At 44.2% G+C, this 24,985-nt stretch overlaps 2 protein-coding genes across 4 annotated transcripts in view; one reads left to right on the top strand and one right to left on the bottom strand.

Moving 5' to 3' along the window:
* The window catches only part of LYPD1 (LY6/PLAUR domain containing 1), a 41,746-nt gene extending 29,248 nt beyond the window's left edge, over nt 1–12,498 (top strand). For all 3 annotated transcript variants that reach the window (XM_081050692.1, XM_081050693.1, XM_081050691.1), the window contains one exon: nt 3,711–12,498. In XM_081050692.1, coding sequence (XP_080906818.1) covers nt 3,711–3,946 — 236 coding nt within the window. In that variant the 3' untranslated portion in view covers nt 3,947–12,498. The remainder of the gene's footprint in view (nt 1–3,710) is intronic.
* Nucleotides 2,233–24,985, bottom strand: part of GPR39 (G protein-coupled receptor 39) — a 200,332-nt gene continuing 177,579 nt past the window's right edge. Inside the window, exon 2 of the mRNA XM_081050690.1 lies at nt 2,233–4,874. Coding sequence (XP_080906816.1) covers nt 4,378–4,874 — 497 coding nt within the window. The 3' untranslated portion in view covers nt 2,233–4,377. The remainder of the gene's footprint in view (nt 4,875–24,985) is intronic.

Genomic DNA, 24,985 nt, shown 5'->3' with positions numbered 1-24,985 from the left:
TAGTACATTTACATTTAAAGTAATTTTTGATACACGTGTACCTATTGGGTACCTATTGCCATTTTGTTAACTGTTTTCTGGCTGTTTTGTAGTTCTTCTGTCCCTTTCTTACTGTCTTCCTTTGTAGTTTAATGACTTCACTGGTATGCTTAGATTCATTTCTCATTATCTTTTGTGTGCTTTTTTAGCACTTCGAATATATCTTGCCACGCCTTTGTGGCCTGTAAAGTTTCTGCTGAAAAATTTCCTGATAGTCTCTTGGGGATTCCCTTGTATATAACAAATTGTTTTTCTTTTGTTGCTTTTAAGATTCCCTCCTCATCTTTAACGTTTAACCTTTAAATTTTGATGTGCCTTGGTATGTATCTCTTTGGGTTCTTCTTATTTGGAACTCGCTGTATTTCCTGGATGTGTGTTTCCTTCCCCAGGTAAGGGAAGTTTTCTGCCTCTTTTTTTTCTTTCTTTTCCTTTGGAACTCCTATAATGCAAATGTTTGTCTGCTAGATGTTGTCCTTCAAGCTATCTTCAATTTTTTTTTTTAATATTTTATTGGGGAAGGGGAACAGGACTTTATTGGGGATTAGTGTGTACTTCCAGAATTTTTTCCAAGTCAAGTTGTTGTCCTTTCAATTGTAGTTGTGGAGGGTGCAGCTTAGCTCTAGGTCCAGTTGCCATTGTTAGTTGCAGGGGGCACAGCCCACCATCCCTTTTGGGAGTCGAGGAGTCGAACCAGCAACCTTGTGGTTGAAAGCCCACTGGCCCATGTGGGAATCGAACCGACAGCCTTTGGAGTTAGGATCACAGAGCTCCAACCGCCTGAGCTACAGTGCCGGCCCCTATATTCACTTTTTTTCATTCTTCTTTTTGCTGCTCTGATTGGGTGAGTTTCACTGCCCTGTATTTAAGTTAACTGATCCTTCTGCTTTATTTAGTCTGCTGTTGAACCCCTCTACTGTATTTTTCAGTTCAGTTATTGTATTCAATAACTGACTTCTCTTTGGTACTTTCTTACCTTTTCTCTTTGTTGGAACTCTCACTGTATTCATTCATTCTTCTCCCTGGTTCAGTGAGACTTTTTATGATCATTACATTTTAATTTCCCCCTGAAGTTTTATCTTCTTTCGTTTGGATCATATTCCATTGTTTCTTCATTTTGCTTGGCTTTCTGTGTTAGTTTCTTGGAATTAAATGAAATAACCACCTCTCCCAGTCTTGAAGTGTTGACCTTGTGTAGAAGATAAGTCTTATCATTCAACCCTGCCCTTGCTCTTGGTTGTCTTGCAAAAAATTTGTAATTGTCCAATCCCCCTGTTTTATTTTTAATAGCTCCCAGTAGTTGAGGATATGCCACCACCAGTCAGTATCTCGAAAGAGAGGATCTCACTTAACATGTAGATTCAGGCTGATTAGAAGCCAGACCCTCAAGCAGCTTTTAAAGAATGCAAATATATACAGTTCTGTGAGACCACAAGTGTGAACCCACTGGCCACTGGAGCCAGGTGATCTGGAAGTGTCCCCTGGGTGGCTGATGCAAAAACCAGGGTTCCCCTCACACATTATATAACGTACTTCATGACTGATCCTTAGCACTACAAAGTTAGGCTTAAAAGTAAATCTCAGCCATGTCACTAAGTAAAAATGCCAATTGAAGAATAGCATACAGGATATGGTACCATTAACAAATGTGCATGCAAACACATATTTTATTTTCCTATGGGCACATATGTAAATGTATAGAAACAGGGCTGGAATGAGGCATCCAAAACTGATAAGATTGCTTACCTCTAAGGAGGACCTGGGATTGGAAGGAGTGGTCAAGGGGCATTTTCACTTTATCTGAATGTCTGAAATTTTTTTACAGTGAAAAATAAATCCAGTAAATATTTTTGAATTTTTAAAATTCACTTAAAAGAAAAAAGTTTATTGAAGTTAAGCTAGCAAATGACAGTACTTTTAATATTTAAGAATAAAAAGATAGTGAGTAAAACTAAATTTCCTAAAATGGGCAATGGATAGAAAGTACAGAGACTATGGGAAACCTATAATCCATTTAAAGTATGTAGCATGCTCCTTAGAAAGTGTAAAACATTCTCTGTCCATGGGCTTTATCTTACCCAGAGCAGCTACCTTCCAAGATTTTCTAATGGTGTTAAAAATATCAATCCTTACAAACATGCAGTTATAGAAAAAAAATGACATAAAATTACATGTTTTTAATGTAATATTTTTTTTAATGTACAGCATTTCTTTACCTTCCACTTGGAAGTTTTAAGCAGTTCAATTCTTTACTGTTTTCTCTTGTCCCAAAAGTAGCCATTCTCAAAGGCAAAGGGGGAAGAAGGGGATCCAAAGCAATACTTGCAAATTCACATACCTGTAGGGAGTTAAAGGGAAAGGTAGCCTGTCTACTGCTGGAATGTGTCATATTCTTCAGCTGTGCAGGGCAGCAGAGAGGCTAAAGCCATTCACTTCCAGGTGTATATTATTTGACCAAAAATAATTTTCAATTATATTTCAAAAAAAAAAAAATCCTGATACAAAACGACTACATACACACCAAAAGCTAGCTTCAGTGTAAACCTCCACCCCGCCCACCCCCCAAAAAAAGAAAGCAAAACCATTTTTGTGGTTTATTGGCTGTCTGCTTTGTTATACAGTAATATAGACTTGACTGCATAGAGGTCAAATCCAAGCTGCTCCACTTTAACTAAACTTCTTTTGCCCTTAGGCACCCCATCTGTAAAATGGGGATTATCATGGGTTTCTCCCTTGTAGGGTTGTTGTAGGTAGTAAATGAGCTAGAACATTATAGCTCTCAGAAGAGTGCCTGGCGTACAGGAAAGCACTTAAATAAGCTTAGCTATTATCATTTGAATTGAGTAGACGTCTAGCTTTAGATAAGCTTAGCTGTTATCATTTTAATTGGGTAAACATCCAGCTTTAAGAAGTCACATGATGACCCTAATTTGATGGCTATGCTGCAATTTGGACATGACACGTGGGCTCTTAAGAAGGGCCCTCCAGTCTTCTCAGGATGCTCCTTTACGTGCCCACACAGTGTGTAAGTGCTGGCTGTGTGTTGCTGACTTGGGAAATGACCATGTGTTCTAAGGGCAAAGCTTCTTCCCTGAGAATAAGGTCGTCCTGGGCACATGGCCAGCCAGGCCACCCCCTCACTAAACCCAGTGGACCCCTCAAATCTGGGAAAACTCAAGGCCCCTTCAGTAGGGATCTGATTTATTCCCAGTGGGATTTGGTCTTCATTCAGAAAATTCTAGAATTTAATACATAGTGGAGAGCCATCTCGCTGTGGTCACTTACAAGGTAATAACGGAGATAAAACATCTAGATGTGCAGCTGGTCATCCTCTCTGGCATGATAATTTGAATAACCACAACAACAAAGTAAAAATCTCTAGTACACAGTATGACTTCTGACTTTAAAAATAAAGGAACTTTGGTTTTGACAGCTCTTTATTCGCTGGCATTGCATCTCAAATAGCTTTTGGAACGATTCTGACAAAATTAGAGAAATGATGACTGCCTTCTTTACCACCTATCTCCTGCATTTAGTGGGGCTCAGAGAAACGACCAGAAGTACCCCTTTGGCCTAGCAAGTGTCTGGGCTGTGAGAGGAGGAAGGAAGGGCTCAGAGGGACCTGTCTGTTGGCCAGCACGGGTTAACCCAGCGCCTGTGGGTCTGTGTTGCAGGGATCATGTACCGAAAGTCGTGTGCGTCCTCGGCGGCCTGCCTCATTGCCTCGGCGGGGTATCAGTCGTTCTGCTCCCCAGGGAAACTGAACTCAGTGTGCATCAGCTGCTGCAACACCCCCCTGTGCAACGGGCCCCGGCCCAAGAAAAGGAGCAGCTCTGCCTCAGCCCTTCGGCCCGGGCTCCCCACCACCATCCTGCTCCTCAAGTTAGCCTTCTTCTTGGTACACTGCTGAAGCTCAAGGAGATACCAGCGCCTCCTGCATTGTTCTGCCGGCCCTTGCTCCCCCTGACCTCATCCACAAGGCTCTTCTGGGTGTCCTTTGATTCTGGGTAGGGAGTCTGTCTTCTTTCTTTTTGTTCTTTTTTGCAAATCATGAAAGATCTCAGTGTAAAACATTTTTGTAAGCTCTGAATAAATTCAGTCGGACTGAATTTTCAGTGTGTATTAAAAGGGAGGGAGCGGGTGGAGCAAAAGTTCCTCCCTTTCTGTCACCAGAGTCATGGGCAGGCTGGCAGAAACGGCCCTTAGACGGCCCTTCAGTGGGCCTAGCTTCCACTCCTGTCCCTGATGGGGGCCCAGATTATTTTGTCACTGCTGTGTGAAGGTAACGTTGCATTTGCCAGGGGAGGGCCAGTTAGCACTCAAGGCTTCCTTACTGGACATTCACACTTCGTGCTCCTGCACACCATTCTCTGCGGCAGCACTGGGGGGCTCCGTCTCCCACTTGGGCTCGGGTGAGTGGAGACTCAGGTGCTGGGGCTCGGCCTCGCTCTGAAAAGTGCTTAAGAAAACCTTGGTAGGTCTCCTTGCAGAGGACGCGCGCCTGGAAGCGACGAAGAGCAGCGGCCTGCGCGTGGAGCGGGTGCGGTCCCCCGTGGCAGCGACAAAGGTGCGCAGGCGCCTCTCGTGGTTGGCGTGCTGCAGCGTCAGGTGGCAGCGCAGCACCTGCCCGAACACCGTGCGGAACTGCTGCGAGGACACGTTGTACAGGAGCGGGTTGATGACCGAGCTCAGGTAGAAGAAGGTGTCCGAGAAGGGCAGGAGGGTCATGTATGCCCGGAAGTAGGACCTCGTCCAGTCGTGCTTGGGTCGCGCCGCAGCCATGATCCTCCGGGCCTGGTTGGGCATCCAGCACACCGCCAGCGTCACCACGATCAGCCCTGGGCAGCCACCGGGAGAGAGGGGAAAGCGCAGCGTGAGTGCAACACAGGCAGCAACGAACGCAACGGCAACACTCAGCCCCTCAGTGCGGGGCTTACGGGCCCGGAAACGGTACCCATTTGTCAGTGTTGTATTTGACAGCTGCTTTTGCCACTAGCAAAACAGAATTTAACACTGTTTCCAGGCTGGGGGAGTTAACTGCGTTGAAAGACCATTAAATGCTTTAGACAGTTTATTTATACCCGTCGATGCCTGTTAATTTAAAAGATGTTTTCATTGCTGGGACTCCAGAAAGCATTTTATGTAGTCCATTAATCTAGTTTTGCCTTCGTTTTTAAAAAAGCAGATGTACACACTTATAGCCATATCAGACGAAACTTGTATTTTAAAGAATGTCCGCATAAGGAAGGCTCAATGGTATCTTCAAGACAAATGAAGTGGCATCCCCATGGTAACAAACAAGCATATTTAGGGACACTGATCTTGCATTCAATTTCAAGGGAAACCAAAATCAGGACTAGGTTGTCACCGAGAATGTTTTGGGGACATATATTTACTAGGTGTGTACACCTGTAATTATAATGTTCATGTCTGCAACAGCACTTCTGTTTCTCCTCGAATGTTTTTAAACAACAATTGTCTAAAAACAATGGAAAACAGAAAACTTCCTTCAAGTTCAGCCAGTAACGTGCGTATTACCTTTGTGGCACTGAGCTGCGGTGTCAACAGCTCAGAAATGATCAGACCTTAAAGAGACATGACTCAGTGCCCCCCCCCCTCAGGCAGATCAAAAGTTGACTGCATGGACATGTTTGCATGCGCACGTATTTGCATTCTGACTTACATACTCGTCACTATTTCTATGACCTCTGACAGAAAAATATTCTATTAGACCACGGACAACTGATACCACACGTTTCATGAGTTTACAGTGACCACGAACCACCCCACTGCCTGGCAAAAAAAAAAAAAAAAAAAGATCAGACATATGCAGTACATTTGCTGGCTTCTCTCAGGGGTCGAGGGAGGGAGCACAGGACACCAGATTGTAAGTTCCATATACAGAGCTAATATTTTAAAGCCGTGTTTTGGATTTTTAGAAATGCTTCGTCCTTCCTCTCCTAAATTTGAATAATATTAGGAAAATTCATTCACATTTTCAAACCTCTGATTTTCTAGGACACCACAGGGAAGCGATTGTAGGCAATGATCCGTTCCTGTCTCTGATTGATGGTAAATATTTCCTTTAAAAAATGCTCCAGGAAAGACAGCCATGTTTACGCATCCAGGGTTGGCCCTCCTGCATGAACCAGCCTGAGTGTCCCCTGCCTAGTGGCAGAGTGGCCCTAGCTGTGTTCTCTGACACTGAAATAACCCAGCCTCCCCCAATAACAAATCCTCCACAAATCCCAGCTGTGGGGGCCCTAGGAAATCTGCTCCCTGTTAGTTTCCAAGGGTTTCTCCTGTCCAATCTGAGCCCAAGCTTAAAATATAAATCAATTTGCTTATTTCTTTCCTTTGAGTTTGCTACCGTAAGAACACTCAGTAAATCTAAAAATAAAACAGGCAAAGTTACATACCTATCTGATGAAAAAGCAAAAAAGATCACCTTAAGTCAAGAGTATATTCTGAATCACCTAGTTACAGCTGCTGGATGGGAACAAAAATCAACATTTTTCTGATTAAAAAAAAAAATACTCGCAGAGGAAATTGAGGGCTTTTTTCACTGCTTTGAGAAGCATGGGCACTTTCAGTCACCTGTGCTATTCCAAGTGTTTATTTCTTGTTTTTATCTCCTGCAGCTCGGACTGAATGGTTCATCTCATTAATTGTGAAGGAGCTAGGAATCTCAGCATACCTAGGGAAGCTATATGTCTTCACAAAGTTTGCAATGGTTTTCTCTTCCCTGCCACTGAATTTCAGAGAACAAGGACCTCCATCTATTTTCATCTGAGGACTTATTTCCTAGAATATGGAAATTGAGCATAGGGTTTAGACGTGTGCTATGCTACGTTGAGGGAATTTATACTTCAGACAGCAAGAATCAATCTAGAAAGGTGATAACCACCTTGTACTTATTGTGACTTGAACACAGCACAGCTGTTAAAGCCAGCGGAAGAAAGACGCTGAGGAAGGAAAGCAGGGTTGTGGGCAATTGGAGAGAAGTTATAAGAGTGCACTTCTTCTGTCCTGTCTTTGTTCCTGGCTCAGTGGAGGATCTCTTATTTACATGACCCTTATACTTCTGTCACCTTCACCCCCTTTGCCTGGCATCAACTATCCTTGACTGACCATTGCATCGAAAGAACCAGAGTTTGGTAAAAGGCAGGACACCAACATCCCAGGTATGAGGCAAAGGACCGGGCAAATGAAGAGTTGTGGCCTTGTTTGTAGTTTTAGCCAGGAGAGAATTCTTGCTCTGAAATTGAAATGAGCTGAAGTAGACAAGTGAGATACCTTAATCTGAACAAGGAACAGAACATAGGGGACCAGATCTGGGGTTCTTCAATGATGAGAAAAAAGGGAAATCTTGGCTTTCTTGGTGTAGAAGCAAGTGGATATAAGAGCAAATACAATCTTGGAGAACAAGAGAAACAAGGAGCTGAGTTAGAAACGGACCAGGATTAGGCATCAGACAGGTCTTGAAATTATAACCAAGAACAATGCCGAATACTTATTGAGTTTTCCCTTTGTCAGGTTCTGCGCTAATTTCTCATTTCTGGTAATAACCTGGTAAGATGAAAATGGTTATCTTCATTTTACAGATGGGGAAGTTAAGTCTCAGAGAAGGTTAGTTGCCCATGTGCTATAATTAGGACACATGCTTGCCTAACTCCAAAATCCATAATATGTATTGTTTTTTTTCTCAAAGACACAATATTGTTTCTTATATTTTCAGTTTGAAAAATACAGAAAACACAAGCCTGTAACGTTGAGCCATAATTCTACCATGTAAAGTGGATGGAAAGCAGCACTGTCCACTAGAAATATAATGTAAGCCACCTGTAATTTTAAAATTTCAATAGCCACATTCAAAAAGTCAAAAGAGATCAGGAAATCAATGTTAATATGTTCTTTAACCCAATATTACCATTTCACAGGCAGTTTCAACATATAATCAGCCTAATATTATTTATGACATCTTTTTTTTTCCATACTAAGTCTTTGAAACGCAGTGTGGCTTTTACATTTACAGCCCATTTCAATTGGGTCCAGTCATAGCTGGCTAGTGGCTACAGCAGAGGCTTAAGTTATCCTTCATAGCGCCCCCAAAATCACAAAGCTCCCTATTTCCTCCTGTTCATCTCCCCAACTGCACCCTTCCCAGCCACATACCCAGAGAGTCCCGTCAAACCAATCAAACACCCATCAAATGCATTTATCATCCTAAGATTCTGATGACGCAACCAAGGTTGACCCCAATCATATTTTTGAGTGCGCATTCTCAGCCTTAGTGTCGAACAGCTTTATCCAGTCTTGTCACACAAAGTCTTCCATATAAGGGACTACACCTTACCTAAAGTCTAAATAATTCTGAAAGCACAAATTTCTGTTTTGCCTCTCTCATTCTAAACCTCGTCCAGTCGTGTTGGAATGACACAGATTGTGCCAAGCACCTAGCAGAGCTACTGGAACACACAACCTCCCCCTCAACTGGAGGTGGGGAAAATGGCTGGTGTCTTTCCTCCTGTGCTGTGAAGGATCATTTTGTAGTAGGAAACTGGAGTGTTGGACATACAGGTACAACCAGCGATAAATGGGAGGTGTGTGCCTGTGGGCAATGTAATAGAGGTTAGCCTCCAGTAGGGGCAAGGGAGGGCCAAACCATCATCCTTGTAGAATTTGTCATTTTATAAGGACAAGTAATTGCTCCTTTTTACATCTGAGAAAGGAAAAGTTCATGCTTTGAGATGATACACGGTTGAGGATAAATATCGTGTCCAAAGATGTTTTTATTCTGGCTGTTTGCAACTGATTCAGCCCTACCCCCAGCGACTCTGTATCTGAGATGAAGCTTTAAAGTCTTATTCACGCCTTAATAGAGCATATTAAAGATTTGACTACATTTACATTTGGCTGCAATCACTTTGGACTTGTGTATTACATTTGGAGAAATCCATAATGCTTTGGTCTGTGTGATGTACTGCGCAGCCCACAGTTAAATAACTTGAGTGTGAACTTGAATGAAGATCCGTGAACTGAACCCAGTCATGTAAAGCAGGTAAACAGTTTTAACTGAATTATTGATAGATCTGTATTGTACTCCAGACAGCCTTGCACTCTGGCTTAAGAAATACCTTCATATTTTATCTGCTTTTCCACATAAAGCACTTCCATTTTTCCTCCTTGATCACTACGCTAAAATGACAAGAGCCATTAGGCGATGACACAGATTTATGCTCAGCAGACTGATGTTGTTTAAAAAACAAAAGTAATGCAGATGTCCAACATCCTGCACTGAAGCCTGACATTGTAACCGCGTTCGAGTCAGCCTGCTTGGTTTAGTCTTCAGAAGCGCATTGAGCTGTGCTGCCAGGGACACGTTGGCATGCATACATCTGGCACGGCACTCTGTTTTCTCCCCTCTAACCTTCAAAATGAAGGGGGCTATGTGTGTGCGCCCCAGAGGACATCAGAGAATGGGAGACAGAAGAGAGACTCCCCTGCCCCCAAAGAACTCCTTTGTCCTACAAATTATGGAGCTGAGGCAAAGTGATTCACTCAGATCTCACAGGTCAGGGTGGCAGGAGGCCCCCTCTACCCTGCCATACGGGGTTCCACCCTAGATTGACAAACAAGCCTATCATATTTAAATGCAGTTTTGTTTTCTTTTTCAGTTTGAGACTCAAGTGCTGACCATTCACAGCATGGGATGCAATGAGAGGCAGGACCATCTCAGACCCCAGCTAAGGTCAGCACGACACCCTCTCAAAACACTGTCCAGACTCAGTTTTAGAAACAGGTCCCTTAAGAACACACATGACAAAGCTCTGGGGCACATATTTCCTACCCCCACAACACCTCCCTCCCAAAGGAAGTTGAAGCTCAGCTAAAGGGGAGCTGAAGAGTGTTCAGAAAACAAAATATGATTCCAGGTAATGACCTGGTAACCATCCATCCATCCGTCCGTCCGTCCGTCCGTCCGTCCATCCATCCACTTACCTATCTATCCATCCATCTATCTTACATAAGCACCTGCTAGGTAAGAATGCTTAGCTAGTACTAAGCAGAAAAGATCTGGAAATTTGATCTTTCCCCAAGCAAAGATATGTTGTGTGATTTAAGAAATCCCAAATATTTGTTTCTCTACCTGGTGTTGGAGTTCCATTTTACTGAATCACTGAAATCTTGGGAATGTAGAGGGGGTATTGAGTGTGATTTAGGATTACTCTGATTAGTGTAGCCTCTCCATACACTTCCTGCCCCGATATTCTCACTTCTCTCTAACACTGACCACAGTAAGCAGGAGTTCGACATCCCCCTCCCTCCCACCCAGCCCCCAATTTAAGTTCTCTGCACATTGTTTATTCACTCGGCAAACATTTCTTGATAGGCTGGAGTCTATTCTAGACCTTCTCCTAGGCACTGATGATAAAAAGCTGAGAAGGAGGGGGCAGCTGCAGCCTGGTGACCGACCACCTGCAAAGAGCCATGAGAGCAGTGTAGGAAGAACGTTACGGCAGCAATGAAATGGGCTAGCTGACCTTGACACAGGGGGAACACTCAGAAAAATTAAAGAAGAGGAAGAGTAAGCCTGGAAAACGGCATGAGCAGGGGATAGAGGAATGCAATGTCAGCTCACCTTCTGAGAGCTGCAAGGATCAGTGTGACCAGAACCAAGGGGAGGGGTGGGGAGGAGGAGGTGGGAAAGCAGGATGGTTAGAGAACACTTCATCAGGATTTGTGGACAATAAATTAACTCGCATATAGTAAGGTGACGAACATCTGCTTGTCAACTGACATTTAAATAGCAATTGCCAGTGGAAAGTAAGCATATGGTTAGTTGAATGAAGAGCCATGAAGAGACAGATCCATCCAATAAAAGGTTTTAGCACTTTCTCAGTTTATATATTTTGTTTGCCAATCTGCTTCTGCAAGCCAGTTAAGACATTGATCTCACTCACTGACTTTGTCCAACACAAGAGCCCAAATCAGCACAACCTTGATTTAGTCTCTTAACATCTAAGACGGTGGTTCCCAAACGGGGGGTTTCTGGAACAGCAGCCTCAACTGTGAACTTGTTAGAAATGCACATGTCAGGCCCCAACCCAGACCTACTGCACCAGACTCAGACTGGGGCCTGACAGTCCACCGGTTGGCTGACACGCAAATCTGAGAACCACTAGGTTCAGAGGAGCACAAAGAGGTAGAGCCCAGGTCTATGGCCATTTGCAGGGCCCTATTCCGGTCACACGCTTGCTTTTGAAGCATCACGTCTGAGTGTCCACAGTCTGGACGGTAACTAAGATCCCCTCCCGCTAGGTCCTCCCCTTGACAAGCACCCCAGTTCCTCTCAATCCTGAGCACAGCCCTCCCCCTTGGTCCGACCTCCCATCTTTCTTCTCTCCTTTGTCTCTCTGCTCCCTTTCTTTTTTCTGTACTCCTTTCATTTCCCCCCTCCACTTCTTTCTTTATGTGTTTCTCCAGCAGGTAAATCAATGGCATCTCTCTTTTCTCTTCTTTCTGTTTTATTCCTTCTTTCTCCCCTCCTTCTTTTCCCAAGATCACCAAAAACCAAGCCATATGCAGCCCTTGCCGACATCGCCAGCACACGCCCTCTCCTTTTTTCCATCATTTTCTTGGATGACTTGGAGCAGGTGAATGCACCAGCTGCAGGCAAGTTCCTTAATAACTAACAGGTGGCTTCCTGGGACGTGGTCACCACTCATTGCCAAGTTTGCGAAAGGAAAGCGGAGAGGCTTTTGGGAGCAACACAGGATGTGAGGGACATGGGTGTGGGCCGTGCCCTGGACATACCCCCCACTGAGAGCCAGTTCCATGCCCCGTATCCACTGGCCCTGACAGGGCTTTCCTGGACACCTTGTGGTCACTTTCCCAGGGACCCATCAGCTTAGTGACCTTCATTTTAACCGATCTGCATTTTTGCCCTCTTGCCTACTGAGATATGTTCTATAGGAGAAGACAGAAGAGCTGTTGGGATTTGGTCTTCAGAGAAGGGCACAGGCCACAGCTTTAAAATGATGTAAAGGCCACAGATGGCTGCCTCTGTCCAAGAAGACAGATGGTTTGATGTCCTGTCCTGGCCCCAGCTATTTGATGGAACCCAGGAAATGCCTCTGTCCCCAGTTTGGCTCCAGCCACCACATGGAGGCCAGACACCCAGATTCCAAATGACTTGCAATTTGCTGAGCAAGCATTCCATCCATCTCACTCTGCTCTACAAGCTTCAGTATAAGGAAAAAAAACTATAAATCGCTACAGTAACAGATATATATTTCTAAAAATGCCCTCCTGTCTGGGAGTTATAGGACAGCCACTTGCACTCAAAATAAGCAGCACTTAGGGTCGTCATTGTGGTTTAGTGCCTCTGTTCCTTAATGAATGCATGGTAAATGATCAACTGGAACCCATTAAATAAATATTTTTCTATGTGGATCTGAATTGTATGCTGTGTGGCTTTCTATGCAAACAGTCTGTTCTAAATCTACTTCTAGTATAGTCCCCACAGGTGGTGTAGCCGCGAAAGCCCAGAGCTCTTTCTCAGGTGAAGCCAAAAGCTTCTGCCCTTGGGACACACAGCCCAGGAGTGAGTGATGGTCATGAGGGCCATGACACCCTCTATACCTGCTTGGGAAGCTGCAGACCGTGGGAATGCGGGGCCATCCTCTCCCTTGGATCAACTCAGACCACCCCAGCATTGGCCATGCCACTTGTAAACACTGACTAACATTAAAAGACTGCAGTTTCTAAAAGAATGTAGTTCCCTGCAAGTGGTAGAGAATTAAAAGCCCAAGATGCTAGCACTGAAAAACTGAAAAAGCCTCAGAGATGAGTCTACTGGGGGAGCCAGCAGAATCCCCAGAGAAGTGGGACAAGGTGCCCAAATTCACACAGCCCTGGCGTCCGGGCATCGGGTCTCCCAGCCTGGTGGTGTCTGCATGGGTCACAAGCTCTGCTCAGTGCCCAGTGGAACCAGGCAGCCCTTGGATGAAGCATCACTCAGCCAAGTGCACATAGCAGAGGCAGCACAGGTTTTTTAGGAGTGGAGACAGATCTACGCTCCTGGCCTCTCCTTCCCAAGGTCTCTACTTGCACTCTCTCTGTGCAGCTGGGGACCGTGGAAAAACCAGCGCTGAGTGAATGACTGAGGCAGGCCAGACCCAGATGGGACAAGCAGCCCCCAGTCTGTTCTCTATTCTCCAGGCCTCTGCACGTGCTGATCCCTCTGCCTAAGCCACATGTTCCTTATCCTCTCCTCTTCCTCCTCCTCTGTTCCTTCCTCTCTCCTCCTGTCACTCCAACTGTCCATGCTTTGCCCAACTCTTTTTCTACACATTTCTGCGCAGTGGCACTGCTTCTAGGAAGCCTTCTGTCATGCAGGGACTCAGCTCCTGCTCCCTGCACAAGAACGCAGGACATGGTGAGGCCAAAAAGGAACACCCACGGAGCCATGGATGGGCAGTTCATACCACTATAGTCTCTCTGGCGGCTGGGTTGGAGACGCAGAAAGGAAACATCTGCCAGTACCCCAATGAGGGGTCTTTCTGCACCCCAGTCTCACTGGCGGCCAGGCGAGACACAGGAAGTAGGATCCACACAATCCGCAATCCGCCACCCATGCTTACTAACCCCACTTACTAGCCGCAATCTGCAGTCTGCTTCTCTGCCTGCCAACCAACCAACCAACCAACCAACCAACCAACCAACCCCACTTGCTAACAGCAATGCACGCTTGCTAGCTTAGCCAAGGCAGCTAATGGCGAACTGGTTACAGCTGACGGCCAACTAGTCACAGCGGATGGCCATCTACTACCCGAGCCAGCACCTGTCCACGTGAGGCCGAGAGCCTGGAAACTGCTCTTTGGGAGTCTGTCCCACACCTTCCTTGCATCCACAAGGCTATAACAAGTTCTCTATGATGAGGTCACCAGCACCTTTTACTCCTGCCCCTGTCATCATAACACCACAGTCTAAACTAGATCATAGATTCCATGAGGTCAGGACTCTCCATCTTCATTGTTGTGTTCTCAGCATGTAACAGGAAATATTTACATAGCAATTGCTCAATAAATGTTAGTGGGAAGGAGGGAGGAGGGGTTGGAGGTCCCAGGTGAGGGACTAGGCAGGAGGGCATTTAACACGCCTGCATTTATCTAATGTACACAGAATCAATTTGAAGCCAGCTTCCCTGTCCAGAGGAGTCAGTACCAGCACTCCTGATGCAGGGCTAATGCCTGGATCTTTTTTATCCTCCATCCCAAGGGGAAGACAAGCAGAGAGTGGGAAATGAAAGAAGGAATCACCTCATTCAAGCAAGAAACAGAACCCCGAGGCCAAAGAAACCCAAGAACCCCCAACACCAAGAGGTCTAGACAAGGGATAAGGAGTCTTAGGTTCTAAAAGTGCCTTCGGAGGCCAGCAGCTTTGCTTTCCCACCCCTCTGTGCTACTCCAAGTCCTGAGTTCTCTATACTAAAAACTCATTTATTATGAGGTACAAACAGCATACAGAGGAGGGTCACTGGATAAGACAGTATATAGAAAAGCCACATTTACCAAAAAGACATATTGGAAGACATTGTCCCCAAATAATTCACCCCAGGGGCTGTCACGTGGAGTGTCATGCGGGGTCTCAGGTCCCGCTGCCCGCATAAGAACGCAAGATATGGTGAGGCCAAAAAGGAACACCCATGGAGCCCTAGATAGGGGAGTCATACCATTATATTCTCGCTGGCGGCTGGGTTGGAGACACACGGAGCAAACATCCTCCAGTACCCCAACAATGGGTCTTCCTGCACACCCATCTCGCTGGCGGCTGGGCAAAACACACGAAGCAGGAAGTAGGATCCACATGATCCAAAATATGCTGTCCGCTTCTCTGCCAACCAACCCCACTTGCTAACTGCAATCCGCCGTCCACTTTTCTGCCTGCCAACCAACCAACCAACCAACCAACGCAGTCACGGCAGTTATATCAGTGGCTAATTGGCTAACTGGTTACAGCTGATGGCCAGCTACTAGCCGAGCCAGCACCTTTCCACGAGAGGCCGAGAGCCTGGAAACTGCTCTCTGTCCCCACAGGGGCCCTGTAAAGCACGGTGCCCATGAAGATGCTTATTCGTCTTTGTCAGAGAAGCTGCAGGCCAAGACCCAAAGCATAAGGGTTGGAGTCTGCAGCTCAAGAGGGAAACTTAGAGAAAAATAAAGGGAAAGCACTTAGAAGAGTATCTGGTAAAGGGGATGGGAGACCATGTATATATTGTATGCTGTGTGGCCTCCGAAAAATGAAATCTCATAATTAGAAACCTAAATTTCGACCTGCTCACAACTTGGTTGTAGAGTGAGAAAATTTGGGGAGAGTAGAACATAACTATGGCCAGATTGATACCCTCCCACCCCCCCTGCTCTATGCCTATCACAGATGTCCCCATAACGTATTCCCTGGCACCTGTCACTTTGCCTTTATCTGATCTAGGTAACTCCATCCACCAAGGGACAATCAGCTTTACTCTAAAGCTCAGGCTGCTCATCTGCAAAATGGAGATACTGTGTTTCCCCAAAAATAAGATCTAGCCAGACAATCAGCTCTAATGCATCTTTTGGAGCAAAGACTAATGTAAGAGCTGGTATTACATTATTATATTTTATATTATAGTATAGTATAGTATAGTATATTAATTTTATATTATATTATATTATATTTATTATATTATAGACCCAGTCTTATATTAAAATAAGACCGGGACTTATACAGTGGTACCTCGATTTTCAAATGTAATCCGTTCCAGAAGACCGTTCGAGTTCTGAAACGTTTGAAATCTGAGGCACGGTTTCCCCACAGAAAGTAATGCAAAATGGAATAATCCGTTCCAGACCTTTAAAATCAACTCCTAAAACTGCAAATTTAGCATGAATATTACTATCTGATGATACCATAGATCCATAAAATTTACAGCATTCTTAAACCGAAATGTGCGTCAACAGAGATGTTTGAAAACCAAGGTACTACTGTATTAATTTTTGCTCCAAAAGATGCATTAGAGCTGATGGTCCAGCTAGGTCTTATTTTTGGGGAAACATGGTAACAAGTGCTGCTGGGATGATTAAATGAGATAATGGTTGTGAAGTGCTAAGTACAGTGCCTGCTGCCATGGAAGGGCTCATAGTTATGACCATCGCCACCTCCACGATCATCTCCATCTCCATAACTCACCACCATCACCTACATCTCCATCACCTCCTCTACCACCTCACCACCATCCTCACTGCCACCAAGATAGCTCCCAAAGGTCACAGATCTAAGAGAAGTCTTGCTAGAACCATAAGATGTCAGATACCTCCCAATCCTAAATTCACCGCTAGGGCCCAGAAAGATTCCGTGACTTTACCAGGTTTATCGTGCTAATCAATAGCAGAGAGAGGACCAGGACTGATGTCTCCTGATTTCCAGGCCACCATTCTTGTTCCTACCTAGAAATGGGGCTCCCACTACTTTGCCCTAAGATGTTGACTCATTTATTCCTCTCCCAACACACACACACAGGTAGTTGGGATTTAAAGGAACTACAGAGATAAGAAGTAGAGTCTGTAACAGAGGAGCCAATTGATAGAAGATTGAAAGAAGAAGGAAAAACTCCCAATTCCAGGAAGACGGGAGCCCTGAGGACCTTCCCAACTCCCCATCCCCACACAATTCCTCTCTAGGAGGAATGACAAGGGACATACCTGCCTGATCATCTGGTTAACCAGGCTAAGAAGGCCTCCACTGCCAATGACCCTGACCCTTGCTTCTTTCCTACATCCTCACTCCACCCTTGGGTGCACACCCACACTCTCACCCAGTCCCTATGGCCACGTAACCACAGGCTCTGTGTTACAGAGGGAGTAAGGACTGCAATTTGGAGTCAGACAGACCTAGGATTGCATCTCACTCAGCCCTGCTATTTCCCAGCTGTGTGACCACTGACTTACATCTCTGTGAAACGGATAAAATAATAGCATCCACCTCATGGACTCATTGTAAGAAAAGCTAAAGAAGATACAAGCACATAAAGCACTGAGCATAACAGCGATTGATGACTAGTAACCCATACTACTCCTTACACAGTCCAATCAGGTGCCCGCCTAGAGGTAATGCCAGCTAGAATTAATGTAGTGCATATATATTTCAGACACTCTCTAAGCACTTAACTTGCACTTGCTTATTTCAATAGCAATAGCCTTACAATAAGGCCCACATAGATAGCCATTCCTTAATTTCATTGCTATTATACAGATAACAAATTTGAGGTGTGATTAGGTTCAATGACCTGACTAAACTTACAGCTGACAAGGGCAGAGCCAGAAGGTAAACCCAGACAGCTTGGTCAAGTCCATGCTTTTCGACACATTGCTCCAGCTGCCTGCCTTCCACTGGGGAACCCCTCAGAGGATCAAAAATCAAATGCTTTCTGAGTCTCAAATTCAAGTGAAGACATTTCAATTCAAATAGCTGTTAAGTTCAGAAATAAGTATCTTCTTATGAGTGTTATGGTGAAGAACAGAATCTCAGCTGTGAAAAAAATAAAGACCCCTCCCCCCCCAAAAAAAAACATACACACACATCTCTATGACAAGGAAAGGTATCACTCTTGAAAGGGCCTTTTTTCATTTAAGGTGAACACAAAAAACTTTGCTGTTACTAAGAGAAAAGCTTGATGGAATCCAAAGTTGCAAACTAGCTTTGAATAGGAGTGTGGCAGGCTAGACTGCTGCAGAATGTCTGCTTTTGATTGGATTTATTTTGTGGAAGGAAATAACCTCTACCCCACCGCCACTCCCATGCATAGGAAGAGTTTTGTGGAAGGACACTTTCCTATGAAAATTCATTTAAATTAACAGTTGAAGACTATTCTTACCCATCATGGGCTGGCTCTTCCCCTCCGCATAAATCCAATCTAGAATCTGGTTTCAAAGTAAATTAAAAAATGAGTTCAGTTTCCCATTATCTACTCATATCATGTAAGTTACCAAAGAAATTCCTGGAACAATCTACAGCCAAATACCAGGACAGAAGGCAAAAAATGAAATCAGTTGATGGGAGAGATATCAAAGGGGTTCACGTAGGAGCCCGGCTCACACTGTTTTTGATTTAGAGCTGAAGGTCTCAAATGACATCCGTGAAGCTGTCAGGAAAGTTGAAGAGATGGTATCAAGCTCCTAAGATAGGGTTTTGTATGAGAATAATCAGATGAGGATGCCTTCCTGTTCATGATTTGAAAATGAAATTCCTGTTGCATGACATGATAAGAATTTCCTCCTGGTGGGTTTTTTCTTTTAATAGGGGCAAAAAGAACTTTGAGGATATAGTCTTGCAGATTTGGGAACATTAATTATAATCTCCCCTATCCAAGTGCAGCAGTGACTGTCAGAGATGCACATTATTATACATAGTAAATCCAGTCCAACAATAACATCCTGATTTAATTATTTTTAAGATTATTCCTCATCTGTTATCTCACTGGCTGAGCTTCAAATGGCAGAGCACCTCCAGATGCTGTTCTCACCTCTCTAAATTCCTCACTCCCTCTCCCTGGGCACCTCCTCCATGCCTCTGACTTGAAATTCCATCCCTAGGCAGATACAATTCCCAAATCAGTGTTGCCAGTCTCAGGAGACGTCCACCGCCAGACCCCTACAGCCAACTGCCTACTCAACTTCATGGCTTGGAGAGCTCACCTGCACCTGTAATGGGATATGTCCAAGCTGAATTAATGACCAGCCACCCACCCAAACCTGCTCTCTCTCCACTATTCCCACTCTTAATAAACTCTACTGCCGCTCACTGAGATTTTCTACCTGGAAACCTACAAGTTGTCCTGCTCTACTTCCTCCCCCTTACTCCCACATTTTCAGTCAATCCCTAAGCCTGTCAGGTATACCTCCAAAATTTGTCCCCTTCTCACCATCTCCACTGCCACCCCCTGAATTGCGGATGCCATTATGTCATGCCTGGACTAGGCAGAAGCTTCCTTACTGGTTTTGTTCAAAATTACTCTTACCCAAGCCATTCTCCACACACATAAGCCAGGATCATCTTATTAAATTATAAAGTTCATGTCACCCCCTTGCTTAAAACCTTTCAATGGCTTATTATTGACCTTAGAACAAGTCCCCAATCCTTAACAAGTGCTACAAGATCTACTTAGCTCATTCTTTCAGTCTCTCCTTGTACCACCCTCCCTGATTGCCATGTCTGCTCTGAACTCCTAAGCCTTTCTCACTTGCTGGAGCCTGCCAACTTCCTCCTGCCCAGGGCCCATACTCAGCCAGTCTCCCTTCTCCTCACCTTGCTAGTTCTTATTCATTCATTTCATTTTTCTGCTGAAATGCCACTTCCTCTGGAAAGCTGTTTGAGCCCCATGTTATAAGCCCCCATTGCCCCATATTCTTGGCCGTGCTCTGTACATTTGGACATATTTAACTTTGAATGTGTGTCTTTCATGTCAATCTTCTCAGACATGCGTGTTCTATGGGGTTAAGGGCTTCGTCTGCCCAGTTCTATGTCTGCAGTGCCTGGAACGGTGACCCATGGTAAATCTACAATACATGTGGGAAGTCCTGCCAATGTGACATTCCTAACCAGGTAGAGAGGTAGATTGGGTGGGGGGGACGGCTAGCCCTGTTTTTACTGATGAAAAGGGTGGCATGCATCACATTGAACTTGATTTGGTTCAGGTTACAAAAAAAAAAAAAAATGAGTGGAACACAAAAAGCCTAAAATCTGGGACCTTCCAATCAAGACATTCACAAATTCAAGTACGTCACCCTACCATCACGTCTCCATGTCTTCAACCTTTTCTTCCAGAAATCTAATCCTGCACCCTCTCCCAGAGCTTAGCTGAGAGAGGGAGACAAGCCTGGGACCTTTCCTAGGATAGACTGAAGATTTTTATCCAGTCTTTGTCTTGAAGGACCTGCATAACTGTGAGTAACTTTGACTTTCAGACCTGGAACAATCTCGGAGATGACATAAGAGTTTCCTTGCTTGCAAAATGAAAAGTTGACTTAGATTTCTGAGGCCCTTTCCAGCTATAACATTCTGGTTATTCAATTTCCCTGTACTCCAGGATCTTCATCAAAAAATGATGGGTGATATAAATCACACTTCAAAGGAATATTATACAAATTAGACAATATGCTTTTTAGTATTTTCAGATACACAAATCAAGGGATTATAATCATTCCTTCACGTAAAGTCCTGTATGGTCTGTGCCATCCCATGAATGCTTGTTTAAAATGCAGACTCTCAGGCCCCTCTGAGACCCCACCCCAGACCTGCTGGTCAGAATCTCCATTTTAACCAGATATTAGATATCCAGTTGACCTGTGACCTTTGCTCCAGTCCCAGTTTCTTAGCATCACATTCAGGCCCTTCAGCACCTAGCTGCTGTCTGTTTTCTGAGCCTTGTCATCACTCCTCTCCTGAACTCCAATCTGCAGCTTTTCCAAATGACTCACGTTTCCAGGATATACTAGGTCCCTGACCAAGAAGGACTCCCGGAAACTCATACGACCTGAAGTATGCTCTCCTCTGGGAAGGGCTCCCCGACTGTTCAAAGAAATGACACATCCCCAGGCCTTGTCCTCGCTTCCATGACAGCACAACCACATTATTTTAATGATGAATTTCTATGCCTGGCTCACTATGAGCTGGAGAGCAAGGCCCATGTCCCAGCCATCAACTTCTGCTTAGTCTAAAGCACAGTAGGGCCTCAATACATGTTTATTGAAACTTTTAAAAAATAATAGTCTCATTAAAATAAGTGCCAAAGTCCTAGTCCCATCCTGCATTTCTGACTAAAGTGGAATCCTGTTGTGTGTGTGTGTGTGTGTGTGTACACACACACACACACACACACACACATCCTTATTGTTTAGGGCAGTGATAATTAGAAAAATGATTGCAGACTTCTAGGAGAGAAATCAGATACCACCTTTCCCAACTCTGCACCAGAAAGATGTGCATAGAATAGAGGTGCTTCAAGTTATTCCAGAACCTAGATAGAGACCGGGCAGGAGGGCAGAGGGAGGCCCCATATTTTCCCAGGAAAACCATCTCCTGGACTTGAATGGATGAGGAACAGGATTCTTCCTCTCCTGCTAAGGCCCTGCCTAGTGCCATGTTAGAATTTTCAGGTCTGTCAGTTTTGAAGTACAACAGTCTGTGAGCCTTCTGAACTGAATGTGGGGGAGGATGGAAAAAGATGCAGGAGCCCAAATTGCCCCTTCAAGCAAACCAGTCCACACTGGAAAGGCGAGCAGGAGTGCATAGCATGGCAGAAACCTCTGGACATCAGCTCTGGAAACTCTGGAACTCCTCTGGGAATAAGTGCTCCCAGGGCAAGACTCTACGGGAGGGTGGCACGGCAGGAGAAATGTTTGCAGTGAGGGGAGGACAGGCTGAAAGATCCATCTAAGGGTGGGGCTGGGGGGAAGCAACAGAGCAGCAGGAGAACTTGGGCATGGGGGGCCAGCTTAGCCTGGTACGTGTTGGAACTGAGCATGGTCAGAAGACCGAAATATAATCCAGAGCCCCCTTAGCATGTGTCTGCCTAGGCCAGAGCTGGCACAGACAGGCGCTCTTCTTCATCTGATCACAGGCTCATCACACTTGGCTTTGGAGCACCTTACAGATTCGTCTGCCCTCCCCTACCCTGATGTTATACATGAGGAAAGGGAGAGCCAGAGCGGGCAAGACATTCACTCAGCCAAGGTCATTCACCTGGCCAGCTACTAGGAAATGAGCAGGACCAAGCCAGACCCCTTTCCCCTTTCCCACAGCCAAAGTCTTTCTTTCTTTCCTTTTTTCCCCCTTTCTCCAAAGTCTTTCTTTCAATTCTTACATTTATGACTCGTAACACTCTAGGCACGGAAGCCCTGGTTTAGAAGGCAGCACTGTGTAGGGAGGGCGGTTTCAGGATCAGGACCCCTTGGCTGAGAACTGGCTCCTTCACTGACTAATAGTGTGGCTGAGGAGCAACTTACTTAACCTTCTTGTCATCCTTTTCTTTGATTGCAAAACTGGGAAATTAATATCTTCCTTACAGGATGATTAGAATATGAAATGAGATTGTAGGGCAACACTTGGCACATTGACATGCAACAAATGTTATTCCCCTTCCTACGTTTCCTAGAATCCTGGGTTCGAGGGAATGACAAAGTAGTATTTTTGCCACCACTCTGCCTCAAGCATGGTATTCTGCACATCATGGACTTTTCACTTACATGAACTAGTAAATATGTTTTCTTATTTTATTTTGCTGAAGCCAATTTGAATGTGTTGTTCTCTTACTTCCAACCATAATAATCCCAATTATATAAATGTATTTAATTTAGTGACTTGCAGAGAAGATTCTTCAGTCTCCTAAAGTAACATCAGTCAGTCTCTCAGGTCCAACCTAAACCCCTCCTCCTGTAAATAAACATTTTCTTTTGCCCATTTGAAATAAGAGCGCAGTGGCCATCCTCCACCACGCATAACACCGGAACTTTACCTACTTGAAGTCTGATTTCTCTCCTTTCTCTTTATTAACTAAAGCAACCCAATCCTTTCCTCTCATAGAAAATCTATACTTATTTATTTGTTTCCTATTGAAAAACAACAACAACAACAAAACAGCTACCCTTTCTGTTCCCTCATACGAGGTATTTTGGATACAGAACTTAGAATTAGAAGAAATATCAAAGTCTTCCCAGTGGAGTCTTATTTTTTTGGCCAGTGAGAAAAGAGGGTAAGTACTGAGTCTCTGACTGACAGGTCACTGTCTTCCCTCCACACCCCAATATCTCAACATATATTCATGCTTTGCATTTGCCTTGCACACAATCCAAGGTATTTACGGGTTGATTTAAATATTGAGTACTTACCAAAATGCCTTCCAAGAATACACTGCAGCCTTAGATTCTAGTCCCAGCTCCATACTAGCCAGCTGTGTGACCTTGGCGGTATCATTTAACCATTCAAAATTTGTTTCTTCATTAATAAAGTTAGAGGTGGGACTATCAGAATTTTGTTTTAATTAAAGTTTATTGGAGGTGATAACAAGTGTTGGAGAGGCTGCAGAGAAAAAGGAACCCTCATACACTGTTGGTGGGAATGCAGACTGGTGCAGCTGCTACGGAAGGCGGTGTAGAGGTTCCTCAAAAAATTAAAAATAAAATTACCATGTGACCCAGCAATCCCTCTCCTGGGTATCTACCCAAAAAATCTGAAAACAATTATCCAAAAAGATATATGTGCTCCGATGTTCATTGCAGCTTTATTTACAGTGGCCAAGACATGGCAACAACCAAAGTGTCCTTCAATAGATGATTGGATAAAGAAGATGTGGTATATATACACAATGGAATACTATTCTTCCATAAGGAAAGATGAAATAGTGTCATTTGTGACAACATGGGTGGATCTTGAGATCACAATGCTAAGCAAAAATATCAGAAATTTAATGAACCTAAGGGAAGTGGTAAGAGGGAAAGCTGAAAACTGGATCAGCTTTCATCACAATGGAATAAAAATTCATCCCAATACTGGACTCTTAAGGTGAACAAACATCTTCAGAAAGGTGAGGGAAAAGATGGAATTAAGGGCCCTGCAAAGCTGTGTACTATAAACAGGGCTTTTCAAAAATGTTTTTTCCATGAGCCCTTGATGCCTTCATATTGGCCTTTTTAAATCTTGTTAAAACTGGAACACACTGTGTGCTGATCACTTGAATTTGTCCAAATAGCCTGGGATGATCTTGGTTTACAACCAAGATCCAACACTTGATCCAGCTTATTTATCATTAGCACCCTCCTTTTACTCTCAGAATTGTTCCAGAATCAGCAGTGGACTCAGAGAATATATGAAACATTCCTACAAAACAAGACAAAAGCCGAAGATCCAGTAAGAAAAAATGGGCAAAAGACTTGCACAGGCATTTCACAAAAGAGACTATACAAATGTAAAGATGTCCCACATCATGAAACATCAGGGAAATGCAAATCAAAACCACAATCTGAAATTATCACACTCACAGAATAGCTAAAATAAAAACACATGGAAATACAAAAACATGTGTAGGCAAGGATATGGAGCAACTGGAACGCTCATCCTCTCATAGCTGGTGGGAGTGTAAATTGGTCCAACTACTATGGAAAAGGATTTGGTAGTCTCCATCAAAGCTGCACATATGCACACCCTACAACCCATCGACTCCACTGCCAGGTAGACACTCACAGAAATGCATAAAATACGTCCATCTAAAGACATGTTACCAGTATCGCCTCAACCTGTGGCTATAACGGTCCCAAACCGGAAACTACACAAAAGCTCACCAGTGGCAGAATATGTAAATTGTGAAATATGCGCACAATAGGATACTATACATTACACACAGCAGTGAGAAACAGCAGAATACATCTGCACCCTACAACATGAGTGAATCTCACTAACATAATGTTGAGTGAAGAAGGCAGACACAAAAACTTACATACCATGTAATTTTGTATATACAAAGTACAAAAACAGGAAAAGCTAATGCATGGTGTTGGAAGTCAGGAAGTTGGTTCCCTTTGGGGGGATAAGTGCAAGGGGATAAGGGGAGATTTGGGGGTACTGCTAATGCTCTGTTTCTTAATCTGCTTACGAATGTGTGAATGTGTTCAAGCTGTAAACCTACCATATGGGTACTTTTCACTATGCATGTTATGCTTCAATTATAAATTCAAAAATACTTTTTTAAAAAAAGGTATTCCAGCACGGACAATAAATGTAATGGTCTCTGTTATGGGCTGAATTGTGTCCCACCCCCCTCCACCCAAACAAATCATATGTTGAAGCCCTAACCCCTCGTATCTCAGAATGTGATTGTTCTTGGAGATAGGGTTTAAAGAATGTAATTAAGTTA

The sequence above is a fragment of the Rhinolophus hipposideros genome, assembly GCF_964194185.1.
Source record: "Rhinolophus hipposideros genome assembly, chromosome: 6".
Classification (NCBI taxonomy): domain Eukaryota; kingdom Metazoa; phylum Chordata; class Mammalia; order Chiroptera; family Rhinolophidae; genus Rhinolophus; species Rhinolophus hipposideros.
The sequence above is the reverse complement of the archived record's forward strand: the minus strand, read 5'-3'. Positions and strand labels throughout refer to the sequence as shown.